At 41.5% G+C, this 22238-nt stretch overlaps 1 protein-coding gene across 1 annotated transcript in view; it reads right to left on the bottom strand.

Moving 5' to 3' along the window:
• Window positions 1–22238, bottom strand: part of E2f7 (E2F transcription factor 7) — a 45770-nt gene that overhangs the window by 17600 nt on the left and 5932 nt on the right. The window contains exons 3-7 of the mRNA XM_008852020.2: window positions 19152–19424; window positions 13441–13609; window positions 9158–9448; window positions 7458–7616; window positions 6021–6155 (exon numbers count right to left, since the gene is read on the bottom strand). Of these exons, the coding sequence (XP_008850242.1) occupies window positions 6021–6155; window positions 7458–7616; window positions 9158–9448; window positions 13441–13609; window positions 19152–19424 (1027 nt within the window). The remainder of the gene's footprint in view (window positions 1–6020; window positions 6156–7457; window positions 7617–9157; window positions 9449–13440; window positions 13610–19151; window positions 19425–22238) is intronic.

A 22238-nucleotide genomic window follows, 5' to 3' on the forward strand; every position in this document is an offset into this window, starting at 1 on the left:
ACTTTAAGAGTTCAGAAACGCTACATTTCTGGTTACATTACATTTATGGTTAATTTATTTTCAATAAAGGTACAGAGGAAATCTGGCTAAGAAAGGATAGTCTTTAATAAATGGTGCTGAAAAAATAGGTATCTATATGCCAACCTCCCCAACCCTCCAAACAAAATTAAAAAACGCAGTCAGCTCATATCTCATATCATATTTGGGACCACTTGTTAGGCAAAGAATTCTGAGACACAAACTATGAACAAGATCCACAAAAGAAAAAAACCGAACTTCCTTATAATTAAAATCTGACTTTCAAAAGACAGACTAAGGAAATATTGACACCCCCCACCCCCATTATAGTAAAGGACTTGTTTGCAGAGCGTACACACTTATGGCCATTTCTAAGGATAATGCTATTTATATTAATAGGAAATTAAATCACTTTGGAGGGTAGACATTAGAGCAATATCAATCCTTCCAATTCATGAGCATTTGAGGTCTTTCCATTTGTCCATATGTATGGTAGCAATTTCTTTACTAGTTTTGAAGTTTTTGTCAGAGACCATCCACCCCCACTGATAAATTTGTTTCTAGGTAATGTTTTTATCTCTTGTGAATAGGACTGCTTTCTTGATTTCTTCCTCAATAACTGTGTTATTGGTATATGCAAGTTACTGCCTTTGTAAGCCAATCTGTACCCTATAATCTTACTGAAATTATATATATAACCATGTTGTCTGGAAACAGTGATAATTCCTTTTCTACTTGGATGCCTTTTATTTTTGTGTCCTGACTTACTTATCTGTGTGTATTTGTGTTAGTCTGTATATCAGGGTCAGAGCATGAGCAGGGTCACAGAACTGTTTCCTAGGAGTCTCAAGGGATTAGGTCACTTAGGGACGGTTGCTTGGCTACTTCCTAAGGTTAGGGAGCAGTGGAGTCACTTTCCAGGGGGCTCTGTAGGTCAAGCCACTCAGGTTAGGCTTCCTAGCTGTTTACTGGGAATGTGGGTAGGACTGCCCATTTGATACTGAGGGCGTCATCCAGGAAGAGCTGGTTGTTGGATTGCTTCCTGGGGCTAGGTTTGGCAGGCAGGAATCAGGAGATTCAAGGGTAAGAGAAGCAGACCTGTTTCCCAGGGACCTCTGCAACTGAGCTACTTAGAGTAGGTTGCCTAGATACCTCCTGAGGTGAGTAGGGCTACTAGGCTAGTTCCAGGGCTGAGCTGGCTAGACTGCTTGGGGGCAGTTTCCTGGCTGTGTGGGCTGAATTTCAAGATGGCTGAGTTCTTTCCTAGCATCTGTGAGGACCGCAGGTTTTTCCAGCAACAAATGCTTCAGTGTGTGCAGTATGGGTGAGGACCGTAGCAGGGGCTGCCTCCTTTCTCCTTTCTTGCTGGGGAAATGCTTGTTGAGGGTTGATTTGGATACTAGCAGCCGATGCTGTGCACTTCAGTCATTTTTTTAAGAGGACATGGTGATCTCTGTGCTCTGCAGCATCTCTGACCCCAGTGCATGCCTGTAAAATTGCTGCTGTGCTTTTGCTTTGCTTTTCTGTTAAGGAAGTGCAGCAAGTATCTGCAGTTAACCATCTTGCTGATGCCACTCCGGGGAGCCATTTTAAGAAAAATCACCAACCAAAAGTGCAAAAGTGTAAAAACATGATACTAAAGCCTAGGAAAGTAAAGAAAGAAGCCTTGTGCAACCACATCTAGCAAAGAGTCTGTTGGGAAACTACATTGTCTTTTGCTGTTTTACCTGACTATAAATGCCTAAAAATTCTATGAGTACTAATTTTGGAGTTATGAGTAAATTTTAGAGAGTAGGTCGATTCACAGATTTGGAGTCTGTGAACAATGAAGGCCAACCTTATAAAATTCACTTCTAAAAAAAATTCCAGGAGGCTGGAGAGATGCTTCAGCACTTAAGAGCACAGGCTGCTCTTGTAGAGGGCCTGGGTTTGGTTCCTACCACCTACGTGGTAGTTAACAAACTTCTGTAACTCCAGCTCCAGGGGATCCGACACCCTCTTCTGACCTCTGTGTATACTGCACGACACATGCGCTCTTGCATACATGCAGGCAATACATTCATACACATTAAAAAAAATTAAAAATTCCAGAAAGCACACATCAAGCTAGAGTGGCAGAAAGCAGAGCAACAGTCACCTGGACATGGGCCAGCAGGGAGGAAACACAACAGGGCAGGAGACTTGTGAAGGTGAAGGATTCAATCTTACAGTGATTATTTTACAGGAGCATGACCTAAGTTACATTCATGTAACTATGAGAATGTATACTCTGTAGCTGTTAAGAGGAAATGCTTTGTAAATATCTGCTAGGCCCATTTATACGAACAGTATTGTTTCATTTAGATGTTTCTTTGTTGAAACTTTATACTAATTACTGTATACCAATGATACTTCAATAAGACTTAAAAGAAAATACTCATATATAATAAAGTGTGCCGTGTTGGTAGGAAAGAAGAGGAGAAGCACATTTATGAAGCTGAAATGTGAGAAACTCAAGGGGTGAAGGAGAGTGAATCAAGGAATCAAAGGTGACTTGATGTTCTACTGTGGTTGCTGGGTTGAGCAGTATCAGTAAGAGCTGGAGAATACGCATGGAAGACCAGGTTTCTTTTTGAGACAGGGTCTCCCTGTAGCATCAGCTGTCCTGGAACTCACCAGGTAGACCAGGCTGGCCTTGAACTCACAAAGATCTGCCTGCGTCTACCTCCTGAGTGCTGGGACTAAAGGCACATGCCAACATGCCCAACTAGTTAGGACCAGGTTTCGGAAGGGTACAGAAAATAAGTTCAATTTGCAGTTCCCGACCTAGCTCCAAACCCTTTTTCCTGCTGCTGTCTTATAGGCTGTGCAACTATCTCGACTTCAGGCAGCTCCTCTCCCTGCTGGTCTGATCTATTCAATGGCCTCACCATATCTGAGTCTCTCTTCTCTTACAATCTACATGTGCAAATACCAACTCCTGTAATCCACCCTTTTCTGTTCATACACTGATGTAAGCGAAGATTCTTACTTTTGAATTCACCAGCCTCGTCATGTCTTCTCATTACAGCTAGTACAAATTTCTTGGCTCAAGAGGAGAGGACTTCCAAAATGTGGTCTCAGCTTATTACATTTTGTCTAATTCTCTACTTAAATCGGGGTTGGGTGATCTCCCCAACATAGAGCAGATTTATCCCTACATAGGCTATTTTTGCATCCTTACAAAATGTAATCTACTAGATCTTAACTTGTATCATCTGATTCTTATGGAGCCAGTACCATTTGGTTGCTTTCTAACTTCCAAACGTGCTAATTCTACACTTTTGGTAGCAGCTCATTAGTCAACTACAGTTAGTGAGGCACTTTTCTAGGCACAATGGGCTAATGGAAGATGGATGAAGATGTCTGATCTCAAGTGTGTAGGGCGAGGGCAATCCTGCAATGCCAACTTCATTGAGTATAATACAGTACCAAATCCCAGTTGCTCAGTTGAGATACTCTTTGGTCTAGGTAATTATCGTGGAGTTGGTATGTCAGCCACATCTTGAAGCCTGAGTACAATATGATCACATGCCATAGAAGGACACTTGGGTCAAGGACAGACTTTATATAATGGTAGTCTATTCTACTGTCTAGTGACTTTTTGGTTGTCTTCAACTGTGTAAGGATACTGTCATACTCACATAATGATGAAATTGTTTAATGACAGATTTCTCAGAATGAATGATTATTTTTTAAACAATGCAGTATTTTTAATGTTGAATAGAAGGCTTCACAGGTCAAAATAGAAGGCAAAGTCAGAAAAGCAGCTTAGTTGTTATTTCATACTCCCCCCCTTCCTCCCCACCCCCCCACCCCCCACATTTAGCATCTCTCATGGCATGTATTATAGTAATTGGCCTGCAGTCCACATTCGGTAAATACTTGCTGGGTTAAAGTGGTTATACTTGATTTTAAGTGGTTTTATCTGGGCCCTAAGTGAATAATGTGTTACCAGGGGGGTAGAGAGCTGTATCTTTTATAAACTCACGTTAAGTGGCACAAATTTGTACCACTAATGCCAAAATTGAAAAGGTAATTTAAAAATAATTCTAGTCGCTATTCCTCTGGCAGCACAGCTCCGTGTAAAGTACCTGGTATAGGGGGACCTAGTCTCTGCTTGCTGATGTCACCTGTGAAGGAAGTTCTACTCAAGCTCAGTGAATCACAGTACGCTTAGCCCTTTAACTAAACCATGGAAAACTACGCACCTATAATGGAACCTATACACCTAAGGCTCATGGAACATAGTAGAACAAGGCATAGAGAGAACACTACTGTGCTCATTATGTCCATACCACATTTAGAAGCAACCTTACCACATGCTAGTTTTGTGATGGTAATTTATGTAGTTTTTAATGTTATTTGGAATTTCCTCAGAAAGCAATGTTTTATTTTGCTGATGTAGACAGAAATAATCTGAGAGTATGTGGTATTATAATAGCCAAATACACATGGCTGGAGAGGTCATAGATGTTAGAGAAAACCCCAAGGCTGTCACAACCCTAGACAAATGTAATTTCTTACTATGTGTTAAATATGGGTCCTTATATTTACAAATATCCCAGTCACCACTCATCAAAGAAGCTTCTTTTGCAAGAGATTATTACAGAGTTCCAAAACTAGTCACACACAGAGGTTGTCTGTGAATTGCCCAACGCTAAGTGACACACCTATTATGGAAGCTCTACACCTAAGGCTCACGGAACATAGCAGAACAAGGGGTAGAGAGAACACTAATGCATCTCTCAACTCCCATCAACGAAGCTCTCTCATGCAACAGAGGGCTATGAACTCAAAAGGACACAAATGGCAAAAGCATAGAGAATAAGAGTCCGCAGAATACAGGTGCTTGGACAGGACTCCTATACCTATCTAGGGGTCCAGAGACCATTGCAGAAGACTGGGGCGGGGGGGATGGAAAGATTTTAAGAGCCAGGGGAGGAGGTGCATGACCATATGGAAATACAGTTTTACAGGCTCCTTGCTCATATGAACTTATAGCTATGGTGTCAGCATGCACAAGACCCATGCAAACTCAAGCAGACAAAAACCAGGATAGAACTATGGAAATGGGCAGCAGGCCCCAATCTTAGCTGAAGAACTATTGGCAGCTGATACTGCTGGGTGAGGGAGAGCAGATCTTCTTAAAGAGAGGGAGTCTAGAAGGCTGACTAGACCTCAGTGGATGAACCTGCACTTAGGGACATCTGGAGACAGTAACTTGACTTGAAAGGCCTTAACACAAATGGCAGAATGCATGAAATTCAGTGTGTGTGTGTGTGTGTGTGTGTGTGTGTGTGTGTGTGTGGCTATAGGAGGGTGCCAATAAGGAAAGGGGTATAAAGATGAGTAAGATGTTCTACATTAAATATACAAATATTCAATAAAAAATTTACAAAAAATAAAAAGAAATAATCTGAGTTTGGGGCTGGAGAGATAGCTCAGTGGTTAGGAATACTGACTGCTCTTGCAGAGGACCTGGATTCTATTCCTAGCACCCACATGGTGACTAACAACCGTCAGTAATTCCAGTTCTAGGGGATCTAACTCTTCTGGCCTCAGCAGGGCACTGTACAACATGTGTGTATCTACATACATGCAGGCAATACACTCAAACACATAAAATAAAAATAATAAATATTGACAAAAGAAATAATCTTGAGTTTGAAAGCATCCTTAAAAAATGTTAACCCCAAGCTTCTAAGAAAAAGCTCAGAAGAAAATAAAAATTCGTAACTAGGTGTAATTTCATAGCTACAGAAACTCTCATGTCTGCAGTTCTAGTAGTTTCTTTCTTACTGTGTAGGAGCCACGCAGTGCATACCATTTTCTGGATAATTATTGTTCCAACATTGAGGTCACTAGTGTAATTTTTTGTATGACATAGGGTATCAGAAAAGATCAATTCTGCTGTATAGATATGTAGTTAGGAAAAGGAATTATTAATAAAGTAGGTTCTTAGCGAAGCCCTGCATCCTTACCACTGGAGCTGAAATCCACAGGCCCAATCCACTTGAAGGCTGGTTTCCGGCCTCGTTCTTCTGTTACATGCACTTTCTTTATCAGAGCCAAGCTGGTCAGAACATTGGCTATGTCATAGAGCCGTCGTACCTTTGCTTGAAGATATAAAACACAATTATGGTCACGCCACTTGTGACACCACTCATTACATTCTAGTTTATGTGACAGGTAACATTCCTCTACCACATAAACCTCTGAAGGCAGCTGGGTGGTATGAGACCAATGGCTCTGTCATGAAATCACCCCAGATTTATGCATCTGAAGACACATATTAAGGGAAGGACAATGAGTCCTCATCCCACAACTTCACATCTCTTACAGGAGTCCTCTGGTGACAAGCAGGGGCACTGTGATTACAAAAACACATGGGGGAAACGGGCTGTGATTAAAGTCTTAGTAGATGTAATTCTACTAGGTGGTCATCAAAAGCTTGCTTTGCGCTTCTCCCAGCAGGTCCTGACACCTGCCTCACAGACAGCTGGCTTGTGAAAATGACAGGGAGTCCCTAGGTTCCTTGAGACGCCACACTCCTGGGCACATAGGACATCCAGGAATCACGGTCATGAAGTACAGCAGTACGAAAGCAGCTGAGCAGTTGCTCAGCTGAAATGCTGGCCTTGGGGGAATCTGAAAGCATTTTAGAGAAACCTCTGAAAAATGCATGTATGAAAAGGGAAACTCAAAAGGCATGCTAACAAACAGGATGACCTACTATTCACTATTAACAGATCAGAAACCCGCTTGACCTCAGGGTCCCTGGCACGGCTGGATTTGACCTTGGCCATTTCACCAACAAGGTGGCTATCATTCCAGCTGGAAACAAAACGTGGCTCAAGAACCAGGAGGAGCTCATGGCTTCTTTCCAGCTCAGGGCACTGACTCTGGATCTACACTCTGAGGAAAGGGAATGTGTGTGATACTCAGTGTGGCACTCAGGGACCCTCCCTGACAAGCAGCCGTGTCCCCCCACCCGGGGACCCTAGCCATTTCTCTGGCGCTTACCTGTACTCAACTTTCATCTCCACCTTTCAGAGGAGTAGGCAGGGGGTGGGGAAGAAAGGGAAAGAACACTCAGACATTCTGTCTTGGATGCAGCATTACCGAGGAGAAATGCAAAGTAATCCACACCCTCCCTGGCTGGGGTCCTCAGGGTGCATTCTGCCTCTCCCTGGCCATTGTAACCATGGAGTAAAGACTTCCAACATGAACAGCATGGGGAATCTAGGAGGTGACTGACCTCTCACAGCATAGGGCACTTCTATAAGCACAAGGACTACACTTCTCAAGAAACAAACCAAAAAACCCTCACAACCTTCTACATTTCAGAGGCAGAAAACACCAACTTCTGCAATCCCACCCTTTTCTGCTGATACACTGATTTAAGTGAAGATTCTTACTTTTGAATTTACTATGGTCTGGGGTATCCTGGCTTTCTTCTATGAGGATCTTGGCAGCCACATCCAGAGTAACAATCTTGGTTTTGGAGACAAGGAACAGCATGACAAACTTCTGGCTCATAATTCTTAGAGATTTATCTTTTCTACTGTTTGCAGAAGCTAAAAATGGCAAAGAAAAAAAAAAAAAAAGCATCAAAACATGCCTTTACCACAAGAAAGACTGCTTGCAGTTTGCCAGAGCGATCTAACTCTACCAGCCTAGGACAGGATCACCCTGGTAACAAGCAGAAGCCTACTGGATGCACATCACAAAAATCAGCTCATAAAGAAATGGCAAGGATTTTACTGTCTTATAAAATGGCTGCAGTCGAAATAAATTCCCATATGTGTATTTAAAATTGTTTTTAACACTTCAAACTTATGTCATATAATAGAAACCACATGGCAATTTTCCTGAAGCAACTTTCTGAAAAGATTAATACAGATAAAAGGAGAGGTTAGGGATCAGGAATTATTTTCAGAACATTGACTCTGCTCAACAGTAAGAACTCCACGTGTCTCTGTACATGTGTTCATGTATACATGTTCATATGTAGGGTGCATACTCATGATCATGCATGCATGCATATGGAGATCAGGGGTTGGCATCACAAGCCTTCCAATTGCTTTTTTATTTTTTTGAGACAGGGTCTCTCATGGAACCTGGAGCTCCTTGATTAAGCTAGACTGGCTGGCCCAAAGCCCCAGGGATCCTCTGTCTCTGCCTCATCAGTGCTATAATCATAGGCACATACCACTGGCCCAACTTCCTGTGGATGCTGGGTGGGCATCTGGACTCAGGTCCCTTAGCCATTTCCTCTGCCCAAGAGCCACATTTTTATTTCTCTGTGCTCACAAGTTCTAGTATGTACACTAACAGAGTTGGTGCTTGCCTCTTCCAATTCTTTTCAGAAACAAGCGAGGTTTACAAGAGACTGATTTGATGTATGCTACTGTGTGTGGATGGCAGGTAAATCATCCTGACAGACACTGCCTCCCCTGGTTATTAGAATAAGTACTTTCTCATGGGGTAGAACTAAAAAGCATGAGGCAGGGAATCTAATGAAAACCAGGACCACCCTTCTTCCTACTTCTAACACTGCAAATCAAAATGTGGGTGATATCTGTACTTTGTCATCTTAGCATCAAGGAAGAGGTGAGAACGCTGAATACCAATGTTTGAAACGAGAAGAGTTTTGAAAAACCTAAGATGGGGTAAGGGAAGAACAATGCAATTATAAATAATAATTAAAACACTACAGTGAAAGAAAGCAGGGTTGCCTGTCTTTCTTATCAACAACCTCAGCTATGGGGGTTCTTTTCTTAGTAACTGACTCTAACAAGCAATCTAATAAGTCTTTGAGAAGATAATGTCTTCATTGTGAAGTCTCACAAAGGTAAGTAGCACCGGGCTGTCTGTCAGTCTACAGCAACACAGCTGGTGATCTATTGCTCACACATGCCCAACACCAAGAGAACTGCCACAACTAAGGCTGAGTGGGCAGCCCAGGTGGGGAGCCATCTGCCTTTCTTCAGGAGCAGAACAAGAGGACAGCTTCCTCCAGGGCTGCCAATCTGGCACTTCGTATCTTGGCAGTGACTGTCTTCAGAAGACACCATTCTTCCCTCCAATGTTACTCATGAGTGTGTAACAGACTCACAAGAGGGGTAGTCAGGTTCACAGAAATCCAACAGGTGTTGATCTTGGAGATCTGGAGAGTCATCTTTCCTGCGTTCTCCAAACTTATAATCCATCAAGTCCAGCTCCTTCTGCTGGAGGCAAGCCATCTGTTCTTCGTATTTCTGTTCCTCTCCTAGTTTCTGGAGGGTCTTCAGGGTTTGGGGCAGGCTGTGCCGACCATGCCAACCATACTGATTCTTGGCCACCCGGCTGACCAGATGCAAGGACTCCAGCACATTCACGATGTCATAGATGCGTCTCCTTTCCACCCCTGTTTGGAAAGCAGAGAGCAACAGACATCATGCAAACAAGCATTTCCAGGTATAAATACCTGGAGGGCCTGGAATGTTTCTGTGATCAACTTTGTATGATGCCCAATATAATGCCCAGCATTGTGGATACTCAATAAGGCCAACCCCAGAGGATATTCAAACAGATACTATTTTTTTTTTTTTTTTTCTATTTTCTTCTTGGGATCCAATCTTCAAACAGATCTAGGGTAACAAAGTCTCTTGAGATGGCTGGAGTACCATCTGTATGACATTAACAGCATAGCACCTGTTCCTTAGACTTAAGCAAACCACACAGCTATTCCGGTGGTTTGAAGCAATATACCTAACAGCATGCTTCCTGGAGAATGGCTTACTGTGACCTGTACTCTTAATTAGTAGACTTGTATTAGTTACTTGTCTTGTTGCTGTGAGAAAATATTTGCAAGAGCAGCTTAAGGGAGGAAGGGCTTATTCTGGTTCAGTTTGAGGAGACAGTCCATCATGGTGGGGAAGTGTGGTAACAGAGCAGAAGGCAGCAACTGCATCCAGTCAGGAAGCAGAGAGATGAATGCTGGCGTTGCCTTCTCCTTTTATTCAGTTTGGAATCCTAGCCCATGGGATGGCACTGCCACATTCAGATTGAGTCCTCCCTGCTCAGTTAAACCTTTCTAGAAATACCCTCATAGACATACCCAGAGTTGTGTTCCTATGGTGATCCTAAATCCTTGACAATGAAGATTAGCCATCACAGGACTATGAAATAAATAAATAACCATCACTTCAGTATTGGATAGTACTGTCCTTTCTTGGGCACTCAAATGATGTAACTAGTAATTACTTGGCTTTCTCTTAATGTCCTGGTAAGGGAAACACATGGTAAATATTGCTCCCCATTTTAAACTGGAAACCCCAGATTCAAAGGCTTGGGTTCCCCCCTTTTCAGGCTGCCGAGGAAGCTATAGCCCAAACTGGAAGGCCACGAGTCTCCAATGTGTCATGGCTGCCACAACTCTCCCTGTGTTCTCATGAACCATCTGCTAACAAGCAGCCCAAAGGTGAAGCACAAAGCCTCATATAGGTTTACCATGAAATTCACCTGTCTCATTCCCACTTCCTAACACTCCTTAAGCAGTAAGATTATAAGGTATTCATTTAATCACCAAAAATACATAAGGTGGTTAAATTAAGTTTGGAAGGCCCTGGGGTCATTGCCTGGATATATCCCTTATTAGTGGCTCATCCCAGGAAGTTACTTAACCCTTCCAAACTATAGCACTTATCTCATAAAATAATAAATGTAAAGGGTTCCCAACAGATGGCAATTTTATCTAAATATTTTACAAGGTGTTGGAGGTACTCAAACCCCTGCTAGTAGAAGCAGATTTTAAACACTTCTTGTCCACAATACATTCTGTTGTGTAACAGGTCCCTCAGGCCTGCTGTTCCCTTTGCTCTCATCTAAGTAGCCACACAAAAGCCTCCAGGCACCTTGCAGAAAACCGGTCCTGCTACAAATTATCTTCTCTTAGTTTCTCTTGCCAGGAACAGGCTCAGTGAAGGTAGCTTTGGGCCCTTCAGAGATTTAATGTGAGAAAGACAGTATTACAAGGAAAACCCTGGAGTGGAGAGGAAGCTCTCCCACATGCATGAAGAGGCATTTCACGGTCAATCAGAACATTTCAGCTCATGACCCTGAATGGTCTCCCCTCCCCCACCACCAAGCTCAGGCTTTGGTGCCAGCTGCATGCTGGAAGGTGCTGGCAGGAGCAGTCAGCTTGTCCAGATCTGCTTGGTTCCTTATTCCAGTCTGTTTTCACATATTAACACACCCTGTTTGGAGTGTACCATTCTATAAACCTTCCCATTAGAAATGTCATGTGCATGTAACTGAGACACCCCAGGGTCAGCCATATGCCTGGCTGTTTTGTTATTCTGTACTTGATAACAAGCTGGTCCATCTCTACCTAGTGGCTAGATATCCTAAGGGAAAATGAAAGACAGTTCTGATCATTTGGAGAGTTAGATGACATTTAATGTGTGCAATGGGTGCTTAGAAGGTTGTTTTGACAAAGACCAACGTAACACAACTTGCCAGGTTAATCACTCATTTCAGTCTTGTCCAAATCTCACTGTCCAGGGGCTAGTACCTAAAGGTTCCACTTGTAGGTATCCAGACTCTGAGGCTTGCTCAGGAAGGTGTCCCCTGGCATTCTGCCTTCTTTTTTCTTTTGTACTGAGACTGTTTTATTGATTCTACTTCACTAGTAGTCTTACTTGCAGTCGCGGACATAATGATTACTGTCAAGTTTGCCCTAGTCTACTTCCCTGTGGGGCTGATTAACAATACTCAGTCGAGGAGAAGCATCCAAGGTTCATTTTCTACTTACTAAAGTTTCTTTCAGGTCTTTAACATGATACCAGAGTCAAATCTACATGGCACCAGAATCTGGAAACAACTCAATTTTAGCTTTGCACACATCTTTTGTTAAATTATGGTCTTCTAAATTAGGATGAAACCAGGGGTTTAGATTCAACCCCAGGAGATAGTCACCAAGGAAAACAGTTCCTAGGAAGAGACTGTATTTTTCAACTTCACATGACAGAGATGGCCTGTTTTACTTAGCAGGTCTAGGTCATCAAGAGGTCCCAGGACCTGTAAGCTATGCCTCAAGCATCTGATCTGTGTGTTCTGCACAGACATTGGTGCAAGACCCCCTAAATGGAAGCTGGATATGTGGGGGAGGTAGACTTCATGAACCCTAATGAGGACAGTAGATGATCCCTTATCCCTCACTTTCTGGAGACTGGCTTCCAGGACCTCTGCCAGGACTGAGTTAAGTTAATCTCTTTAACTCTGTGATATCTCCTCAAGGTCTGCGTTACAGACAAGAAAAGGTTAGTAACTTCTAAGCTATCAGCTTGAATAACTCAAACTGACAGTCCACTAATCTCACATTTCTCTGGGCTACGGAAGAAAGATAGCTAAGAAACACAAAAATATTTACCAGTTATTTAGCTGATTCTTTCAAAAATTTTTCTTCTGTATGTAAAACCTTGATTTTTAAGTGGATACCCTGAAAGCTTTAGATCACTGCAATTTTTATTTAATGACTGTCAACAATTCCAACATCCTGACACCAACTACAGCCCATGCCCACTAGGGGTCTCTCTTCCGAAGCAACTGTATACATATTTACAGCATGTACACTGCTCACACATTACACATGCTGCTGCCACGTGAACATATACATTCTTCTTTGTTAGGAAGCTTAGCTGTTTGAGTTATGTCCAGATGTGCATTTTCTAGTCTGACAGGCATGGTGTGAACATCATGGTAAAGGGTTTCCAAACATTGTGTTCTTACTCTCAAATTTTTGCTTTATAATGAAAACACTAGTTCCTAACTCTTAGAAGCATTATTAAAAATAAAGACCAGGATATTAAAATTTTTTGTCATTATGGTCTCATTATGTAACCCAGGCTGGCCCCAAATTTGTAATACTCCTACCTCAGCCTCATAAGTGCTGGAATTACAGGTATGTGTCACCACACCCAGCTTATATTATTGGATTCTTCCTGAAAATGAATTTAATGAGACATCAATCTATAATGTAAGTATAAAAAAAAATTACCTCTTATAATTAAAAAAATTTTTTTTTCTATAGTGTTGGAGGGCCCAATAAACCCAGGGCCTTGTACACGTTAGCAAGTTCTCTACCACTGAGCTACAGCTCCACCCCATAAAAACGTAAGGTTAAACCCCCCTGAATTATTGCTTGGCCCTCAGGTCTATCTAGGAGGCTTCCTTGAATTCTATGCACAAGAGAAATTTGGTGGTGATGAAAGAAGTTCTGCCTGCTCCCATCCTCACCCTCTTGCAGGGTCCACTCTGTGAATAAAGGAGGCTACTTAACTCCTTTGGCCTGCCCAAGGTAACCCGGTTTCCCATTGCCACAGAACACAGGCTTCCAGGCCACCTGGTGATACATACCAAGACTGACAGCGACTTCATCTAGGGAGATGGTGGTTTTCTCTGTTGACAAAGGATAACTGGGATAGCGAGCTAGAAACTTCTGGCACAGCAGCCCTAAACTTTTCTGTTTTCTGCTTGGCCTTTGCTTTTCATATTCATCCACAGCACTGTCCCCAACAACATCAAGCTACAGAAGGTAGACAGAAGAGAGATGTCACACTTAACATATTTAAAAAAATTATTATTTTTAAAATTTTATGTTTATGTGTGTATTGCCTGCATGTATGTAAGTGCACCTATGTCGTGCAATGCCTGCGGAGGACAGAAGAGGCTGTCGGATGCCCTGGAACTGGAGTTATGGACAGTTGTTAGCTGCCATGTGGATGCTGGGATTCAAACACGGGTCTTCTGCAAGAACAACCAGTGTTCTTTAACTGCTAAGTCATCTCTCCAGCCCCACGGTTAACATTTTAATGGAGAAACTGCGATGGCTGGAGTTGAAAAGCTATAGGCAAGTGATCCCAACCTACACCCGTTCTAGATTCTGGTTGAAACACAACGTACAGTCTAGTTTTCTTTATGCTTTTCCTGTTATTTTCTCTAGTCTGAGTTGTTTTATTTTTATTTTTTTTCCTTTTGCAACACAAGGCTGAGTCTAATGGTTAAAAGCTTAAAACTGCCAGGTATGGTGGTGCACGCATTTAATTCTAGCACTCGGGAGGCACAGGCAGGCAGATCTCTGTGAGTTCAAGGCCAGCCTGGTCTACGTAGTGAGTTCCAGGATAGCTGGGGCTACAGGGAGACCCTGTCTCAAAAAGATCAAAAAAAAAAAAAAGCTTAAAACCTATATTGTAGATTGCTATACTCTTGCTATGGATGATGTGGGTAGAGCTGGCAGCCTCAGCACCATGAGGAGCCTGCTGGAGAGAGTTGTCTCAGGCCTTACCTCAGGCTTGCTGCATCAGAATTTGCCTTTTCATGATTCTGGGTGAATGAAAGTTTGAGATGCACCGACCTGCACTGTGTTGTCTTACTGTTGTATATTTCAGATGGAGCAAGGCTTGATGAAATGGTACAGGGCCATTAAGGTAAATTCTTTATTCTAAGTATAAAAGTAGCATCTTTGTCTCCACTCACATTTCAACAAGGCTCCATTGAAGCCTCAAGAAAGTAAAGGGCTCCCAAATAAATAAGTCCAGGGAGAAACAGATAGGATTATCTCCACAGACTCAGACAAAGCATTTGATAAATTTAATGAGTACTCATGAAAACACAAAAGCCAGTGTTTGTCTTGATAGAAACCTTGACACATTCCTCTGAACTCAAGATAATGAAGATGTCTTGTCAATGGCCATCTTCTGTGTCATACTGGAAATCCTCTAGTACATTAGGACAAGGAAAAGAAACTGAGGCTCACGGATTGGAAAGAACAAATAAAACCTTTTCATTTTGAAGACAGGATGGTCCACTCAAAAAATCCTCAGAGAAAACAAGAGGAATTAGCAAGAGTCGGATACAAGAAGAGAGATTTCTAAACCCACTGTATTTATGAATAACAGCAATAGAAAGTGAGCTGAAAAGACATAATTTACAGTAGCAACAAGAATGGCAAGTTTTTTTAGGGAACACCTAAAAACACAAAACTTAGATCTTAGAGAAGACTCAAAATCGGAGAAGTGTACTATTTTCATTGATAGGAAGGCTTGGCACCAGAGATTCATGCTTCTCAAATTAATACAGATTTAATAGAATTCCCATTAAAACCCAATCTAGAGTTGGTTGTGATGGTGCAAGCTTTTAACCCTGGCACTCAGCAGGCAGACCTTTGTGAGTTTGAGGCCAGCCTGGTCTACAATGAGAAGTTCCAGGCCAGCAAGGGCTACATAGTGAAACCCTGTTTCAACCCCCGCCCCCAAAAAACCCCACAAAAAAACAAAAAACCCAAACACAATTAAAAACATATATGGAAGAACAAAAACCAGGAATCGTTTTGTTACACACACGAGGAGAAGTAAGTTGGAAGTTCAGCTTTATCTGCTATCAAAGCTCATTACAATATGGCTGGCCTAGAAACAGACAAACTGAGCAGAAGAAAAACAAGAAGATATATTTCTGTTCAGAAACAGAATAAATGGAGCCCTGATATACGACACACAGAGCACGGCCAACTGAGAGAAGAGGACGAGCTCCTGAATCAGTGGTGTGGGGACAACTGATTATACAGAAACATAAAACTGTATTCTTGACTAACATCACATATAAAAAGCAATTCCAGATGGATTAAGGATTTAGACACAGAGAGCAAATCATAAACGAAGAAAAACTACAGTGTGTTTCTAATCCTGAGACAGAGAAAGAGTAAACCTATATAAGATTACCCTTAAAAGGATTTTATTTACAGAACCATGTTAAACTTAAGAGCTTTAAAAAAATTTTTTTTAATTGAATTTTTGTGTATTTTATACAGAACATCTCAAAGAATCTTAATCATCTTTATACCCCTGTCCCAGCTGGCACATTCCCACCACAGCCTCCCCACTGGAACCCATATACTCTGTGATCCGTATTAAGGCCCAATGTGTCAAGTCAGTGTCCCCAGACGTTCCCTTGTGCAAGTCTATCCACTTAAGAGCTTTATGAGTCAAGAAACAATGGAAAGGGAAAAGACAATTACCAATTGAACAAAGACAAATGTAACATACAACTGAAAATAGTTTTAGTATCAAGAATACATAACCATCTCCTATAAATTACTACGAGAAAGAAAGCAACCCAATGCAAATTGACAAAGAAGAGGAACGGGCATTGCACAGAGGAGGAAAGAACATGGCAGTGAGCAATCAAGGGGAAAAAAGCTTAACCTCACAAGTGATCAAGGAAGAACTAGTGGATACCACAGGAAGATACAAACTACCCAGGAACTTGTCAGATTGCTAAGCCTGACAATCTCAAGTGGCAGAGGAGGTATGACCCACTAAGTGCTTCTGTCTCATGGGGGGGGGGGGGCAGGCAGGACTGAAGCAATCTGGCACTATCCTGAGAAAATGTGTATATCCAATGAGTCAGCTCATTCACTAGGAGAGGAACACCCCACAACAGTAATTCTTGAACTTTCTGCTTACAGGATTACTTTATGTTCCGAAAAGTTACTGAGGACCTCACAGAACTTTTTGTTAAGAGTTTTATCCACTGATATCTAACATACTAGAAACTGAGATAATTAACACTGTTTACTGAGAAAAGATCAGGTTTTATATGTTTTTTTTTTAACAATCTTTTTAGTGTGTACTTTTGTATTCAACATGTTGCGATGTGTCTTTACTCAACTACTCCAGTGTGCACTCAGAAGAGACTGGGAATTTAAATGGAAAATATCTTAGTATTAAGAAAATAATTTTGAGACATGGCTCAGCAGTCGGGAGCATTTGCTGCTCTTGTAGAGGACTTGGGTTCAGTTCCCAGCACTCACATGGGGCGGCTCATAGCTACCTGTTAACTTCAGCTCCAGGGGATCCAACACTGTCTTTTGGCCTCTATGGGCACTGGATACAGTGCTGCACATAGACAGGTAGGCAGGCACGTATACATAAATAAAAATTTTTAAAAAGAAAATAATTGAGACCTCTTTCCCTCTGAAAGACCCTTTGGGGACAGAAAGGCTCTCAGGCCACATTTTGAGAATCACTGCTCTAGAAAATGCTATTACATGTAAAAGAGATATGACCAAGCAGCTGGCTCATATCAGCCAAACTGCAACTAACCTTAATAGCTACAGACAGGAGACATAAGTAATTGTGGTGTAGTCATGTGATGGAATGTTACATAGCAATTAAAGAATCACAACTATGTGTGAAAACGTGAATTCTTCTTACGAATGTGTTACTGAAAAAGTAAATGCAAGATTGCACACTGTAAAAGTTTCAACTTTACAAAGCCTGAAACCCAAACAAGACAACCCAAACAGAAGAATATATACATATATGATAGACTGACTTAAAAATGGCAAGGAAATGATAAAGACCAATTTATGAGTGTGGTCATTTGATGCAAATTAATAGTACTGTTCTGTGTTTGGGGCTGGGAGGTAGCCTCATGAATATTAAAGGTATTATATAGTTAAGTGTATGTTATGTGATAAAATAATCAGAAAGACATTAGGAGCCTATATTTATGGCCACTCAAATTGTTTTAGGTGCATGTGATTTAGGCGCACGTGAAACAAGCAATTCCACTAAAGTAAGATATCAATACTGGCAGTCTGTCAAAGGGATTGTTAACAGCTCCCATTGGGTGACTTCTGCTTTGCTGTTTTTTACCAATAAGTTAAAATAAAACAAAAACCAATACTTATATGCCTTTAAAAAGCAGATAATTTTGTTTAATTCCTGCGAATTAAACAAAAAAGCCAGAGCAGGTCTAACACAACCATCGCTTTCAGACATGGAGACTAAAGCACAAAAATACACTCACTTGGCAAGTGATTTGAGCCCACGGCCTCTGAAGCTGAGCTCCTGTTCATTCCATACCACATGAGACACAGAAAGGACACCAAGGAATGGACTAGATGTAAAAGGAATTACGAACATCTCCTGGTGTTAAGTACACAGGAATTGCTCCCAAATATGGCATGATTTGCATTTGGCTACATGAAGGAATCTGCTCTACCACTGTAATGGTACATGCAGTAGATTAAACTCATTTTGCTGTTAGTTTCAAGATATAATTTGGAACATCTTTTTCTACGTTTATTTCCCAATTTCTTCATTTTGGTATATTTTATAGTTAAGAAAAATCTACCAGAAGGAGGAAAATAGCCAAGGATACTCCAATCTGTAAGTCATTTTTCTTGTGAAGTCTTAGAGAAAGTTTGATGGGAGTGAAAATGACAGACCATTCAGTCTTTAAAAAGGCATAAATATGCTTATTGAGCTGGGTATGTCACTTAAGGGTGGCTTAAGAGCTATCTAAATTAAAGGCTGGGGATGTGGCTCAGCAGTGGAGGGCTTGCATACTCTGCACAAAGCCCTGGACTGGTCACTAGCAGACCCTGCAAATCCCAACCAGCCAATTGAACCAATCTACCAACCAAACAAGCCTGGTCCCTAACAGAACCCACCACCAACAACCAAGCAGATGTAATTAAAGAAATAAATTAAATTAAGATGGCTTACCTTTTTTGTTATTTGTGTTTTGAGACAGTCTCAGTATATAGCCCTAGCTGTTCTGCACCTCACTGGGTAGACCAGGCTGGCCTTGAACTCAGAGATACACCTGCCTCTGCCTCCCAAATGCTGGGATTAAATAAAGGCATGCTATGCTGCACCATACCCAGCCCAAGATGGCTTAGCTTAAATCAAGTCCCAAACTAGCAAAGGGAACATATAGATTAATAGAACCTCCCAAGCCAAAGCTATTTAGATTAGTATCACACTTAATATCGGAGCAAAATGAAAAATTCAGTCATGTTAAAAATTCTAAATTCCTTAATTTAATCAAAGTATCAAGAAGTTATTTTTAAAATGTGGTCTGGATAAGGGACTGTCACACAGAGGAAAGAAACTCATTGTGAAAAATAAGAATCATAGAGAAAATTTTGCTATTAACAAAAAGATATCATGCTTAATACTGCTTCTGACTGAACAGAAACTGCAAAACTGAGAATTCTGGGATTTTTAAATAATCATGTAAAGTTTTGAAGTCTTACAGAAGCCCTGAGCACAGCTGGTTACCTGCAGGGAGTCTGAAAATGCATCCTCTTTGTTTTCAATGGGTCTGAACAGCCCCTTTTTCTTCTCCCGGTCCCTTATGTCTGGGCTGGCAGCACTAATGAGCATCTTCAGGTTGGCGGTGGGTGTCCATGGCTCTGCCTGCTGTCTATCCACCAGCTTTACTGGAGTAATGGGACTTCTTTCTGGAGTGAAGATTTTTTGCTTTGACAGATCAATTGGTTCATTTTTTATTGGAGTCTTCGGGGCCATCCTTGATCCAACAAATATATTTTCCTATATACAAAAAAAGAGGGAAGGATAAGAAAGGGTAGGTATCAATTAAGAGTAATTTGTTCCATTAAGACTTGTAAATATAAACAGGACCACCTGTTCTAAGCTGGAAAGTATCAGAACTGGATAAATGAAAATTAGAGTGCTCCACGGGAATGAAACAGTGGTTTCAATGAGAAACCCATTATAATCTGTTTATACATGTTTCATGGAATGTCTGTAGAGAAATCACCCACATATCTGTTGCCAACAGATGCTTGCAATAGCTGGAAATCATGGAGGCCTCTAGAGGCTGAGTCTCTATAGTTTCAAAAGGACCCCATTTCTTTAAACCCTATTTACAAGTTTGTACTTAACCAGTAAAGAGCAATTGTACCTTTGTAGTTCAATGTTCAAAAGCAACTAGTAACAGGACAAGTTAAAGGGAGAGCATCCAACAAAATACCAGTGTAAGCCGACCTAGGACTGCCCAAGATTTTCTGATTAGAAATTTCTCAAACCACCCACAGTGAAGGACCCATTATCTCAACATACTGATAAGTAAGTGGTCTTACCTCCTAGGACTAGTATACAATTGTCACCATGTGATTTACCATTTGAGTTTGTCACTCAAACCAACCTACAGTTTGTTCAAAAAATGACACCACTGATTGGTCACAAGCTTAGATGTCCCAAGCACATATCAAATTGTCATCAAGGTTTCTGAGTCCTTAATGATCAAGTTTTAGTTTTCAACTTTTATAGTCTCATAATAGATTGTGAACAACTATTGACCATACTTTCGATATACTGTTTCAGACAATTGTAAGCAAAGATTTAAAATGGATCCACTATAAAAAGGACCAAGAATAAGAAAACTTCATGTGGAGCCAAAAAGGAATTGAAACACATTTCTTTCTGTTAAAATATTTTTTCTACCATTGAAAACCAGAAAGACTACTTACTCTTCTTGTAGAATTCTCTTCTGTGAACAGTGGCTACTTAATGTGAAAGGAGGATGAGCTAAATATGTATTAACTACTGTATGCTTTGGATTTTGGTTTAAAAAGTCCTTTCTTATAAAGAGGTAAAAGAATGAAAAACTGGAGTGTGTGTTCATAGACCAACCGAATCTTGTTTGTTGGATCAGCAGAAGCTTCTGCTAGCCATGGTGACACATTCTGTTGTAGTCTAATAGGCTAATGGGTGGGGGAGATGAGGGCTTGCTTATAGCAGCAGAAAGCAAGCAGCAATCCTGCAGGGCTTCACAAGTCTTCTAACAAGTCCCTGCTAGTGAGCCGTGATGAGATCCACAAAGTAACTCTCAAAGGAAATGACTGAGTGTTTAATACATGCCACACTCTGTTTCCTATACTTGTAAGAAGCCGTAAACAAATTCTTTGGCCCAGGTACCATTGTTTATTCTAGTTTACAGATCAAGAAACTCAGGTACAGGGATCAAAGAACTTGCCTGGGATCACATATAGCTTCCTGAGAAAAAGGCAGAGCATGTTATAAAGCAGCTGACGGCAGTTTCTGAAGCTATGCATCTAGAACTGAGCTCATTCTGGGTACAAAGTAGAAGGAAGCTATTTTTCCCTCAGTTCCAGCAGTACTTGGAGAGACGGTATGGGGAAGTGATTTTATGTGCAGGATCTAAGGCCAGTGAGCAAGCCCCTCCTCCTCTACTTACCGTATTCCCATTCATTCAGCTGAAAAATGAAGTTCATAAAAATACAAACTTCACTTGGGAGGCAGGGGCAGGCGGATCTCTGTGAGTTCAAGGCCAGCCTGGTCTACATAGTGAGCTCCAGGACAGCTGGGGCTACAGGGAGACCCTGTCTCAAAAATGAGTTCTAGGCCATGTGGTTTATACAAGTTCCAGGACAGCCAGGAAAAAAAAAAAAAAAAAAAAAAAAAAAAACCAAACCAAACCAAACCAACCAAACTTCAAGGGTTGAGAACAGCTCCTGGTATATAGTGAACATTCAATAAAAGTCAGCTATTCTTTCTCCCTTTCCCATTATTCATTTATCCTGGCACTTAAGAGTGTCTACAACATTGCACTGTATTGCTCCTTAACGCCCTGTATAGCTGTCTTGTCTCATTTGAGACATGTGGGGAGGTTAGTTCCTCATGTCCTATTCCTCTGTTTTTGGCATAGTGCCTTGCCCATTACAGGTGCTGAATGAACACTGCTTTGCCAAAAGGTACCCTCAAAGTGTGTCCCAGGCTTGCTGAGTACACAGAGGTTTATTCTCCTTCCCTACGGCTCCCATGGTACATGTCTTAACAGGAATGAGTTCTTACTTTCTCCACAGCGAGGAAGCAATTTAGAATGGATTACTTCTTCATACACTTTGACACATTTTTTACTACAGTTTATGTGATAATTAAAGTGGGAGTGAAGTTAGGTCAAGTGGTTAGGTTCAGACTGTATTATGCCTCCATAAAACAATTTAGAAATGCCAAGCAAATTGTGTTCTGAGGTTCCAGATGAGCAAGAATCTGTGATCTATTCACTCACTGCTCCCCCTGTCCTGCCATCCCATCCTGACACTGTGCAGGGAGGAGTAAAAGAATGGGGATGTGCTGGAGAGCTTAGGTGTCAACTTGACACACCTGGGTTGAGAGAGCCTCCATTGGGGAATTGCCTCCATAGGACTGGCCTGTGGCCATGTATGTGGGGCATCTTTTTGATTGTTGAGTGATGTGGGAGGGCCCAGCCCACTGTGGGTGGTGCCACCCCTGGGCAGGTGGGCCTGTATTACATAAGAAAGCAGGCTGAGCAGGGGCCAAGGGAGCAAGCCTGTAAGCAGCATTCCTCCATGGCCTGTG

The sequence above is a fragment of the Nannospalax galili genome, unplaced genomic scaffold (assembly GCF_000622305.1).
Source record: "Nannospalax galili isolate Female #2095 unplaced genomic scaffold, S.galili_v1.0 scaffold390, whole genome shotgun sequence".
NCBI lineage: Eukaryota > Metazoa > Chordata > Mammalia > Rodentia > Spalacidae > Nannospalax > Nannospalax galili.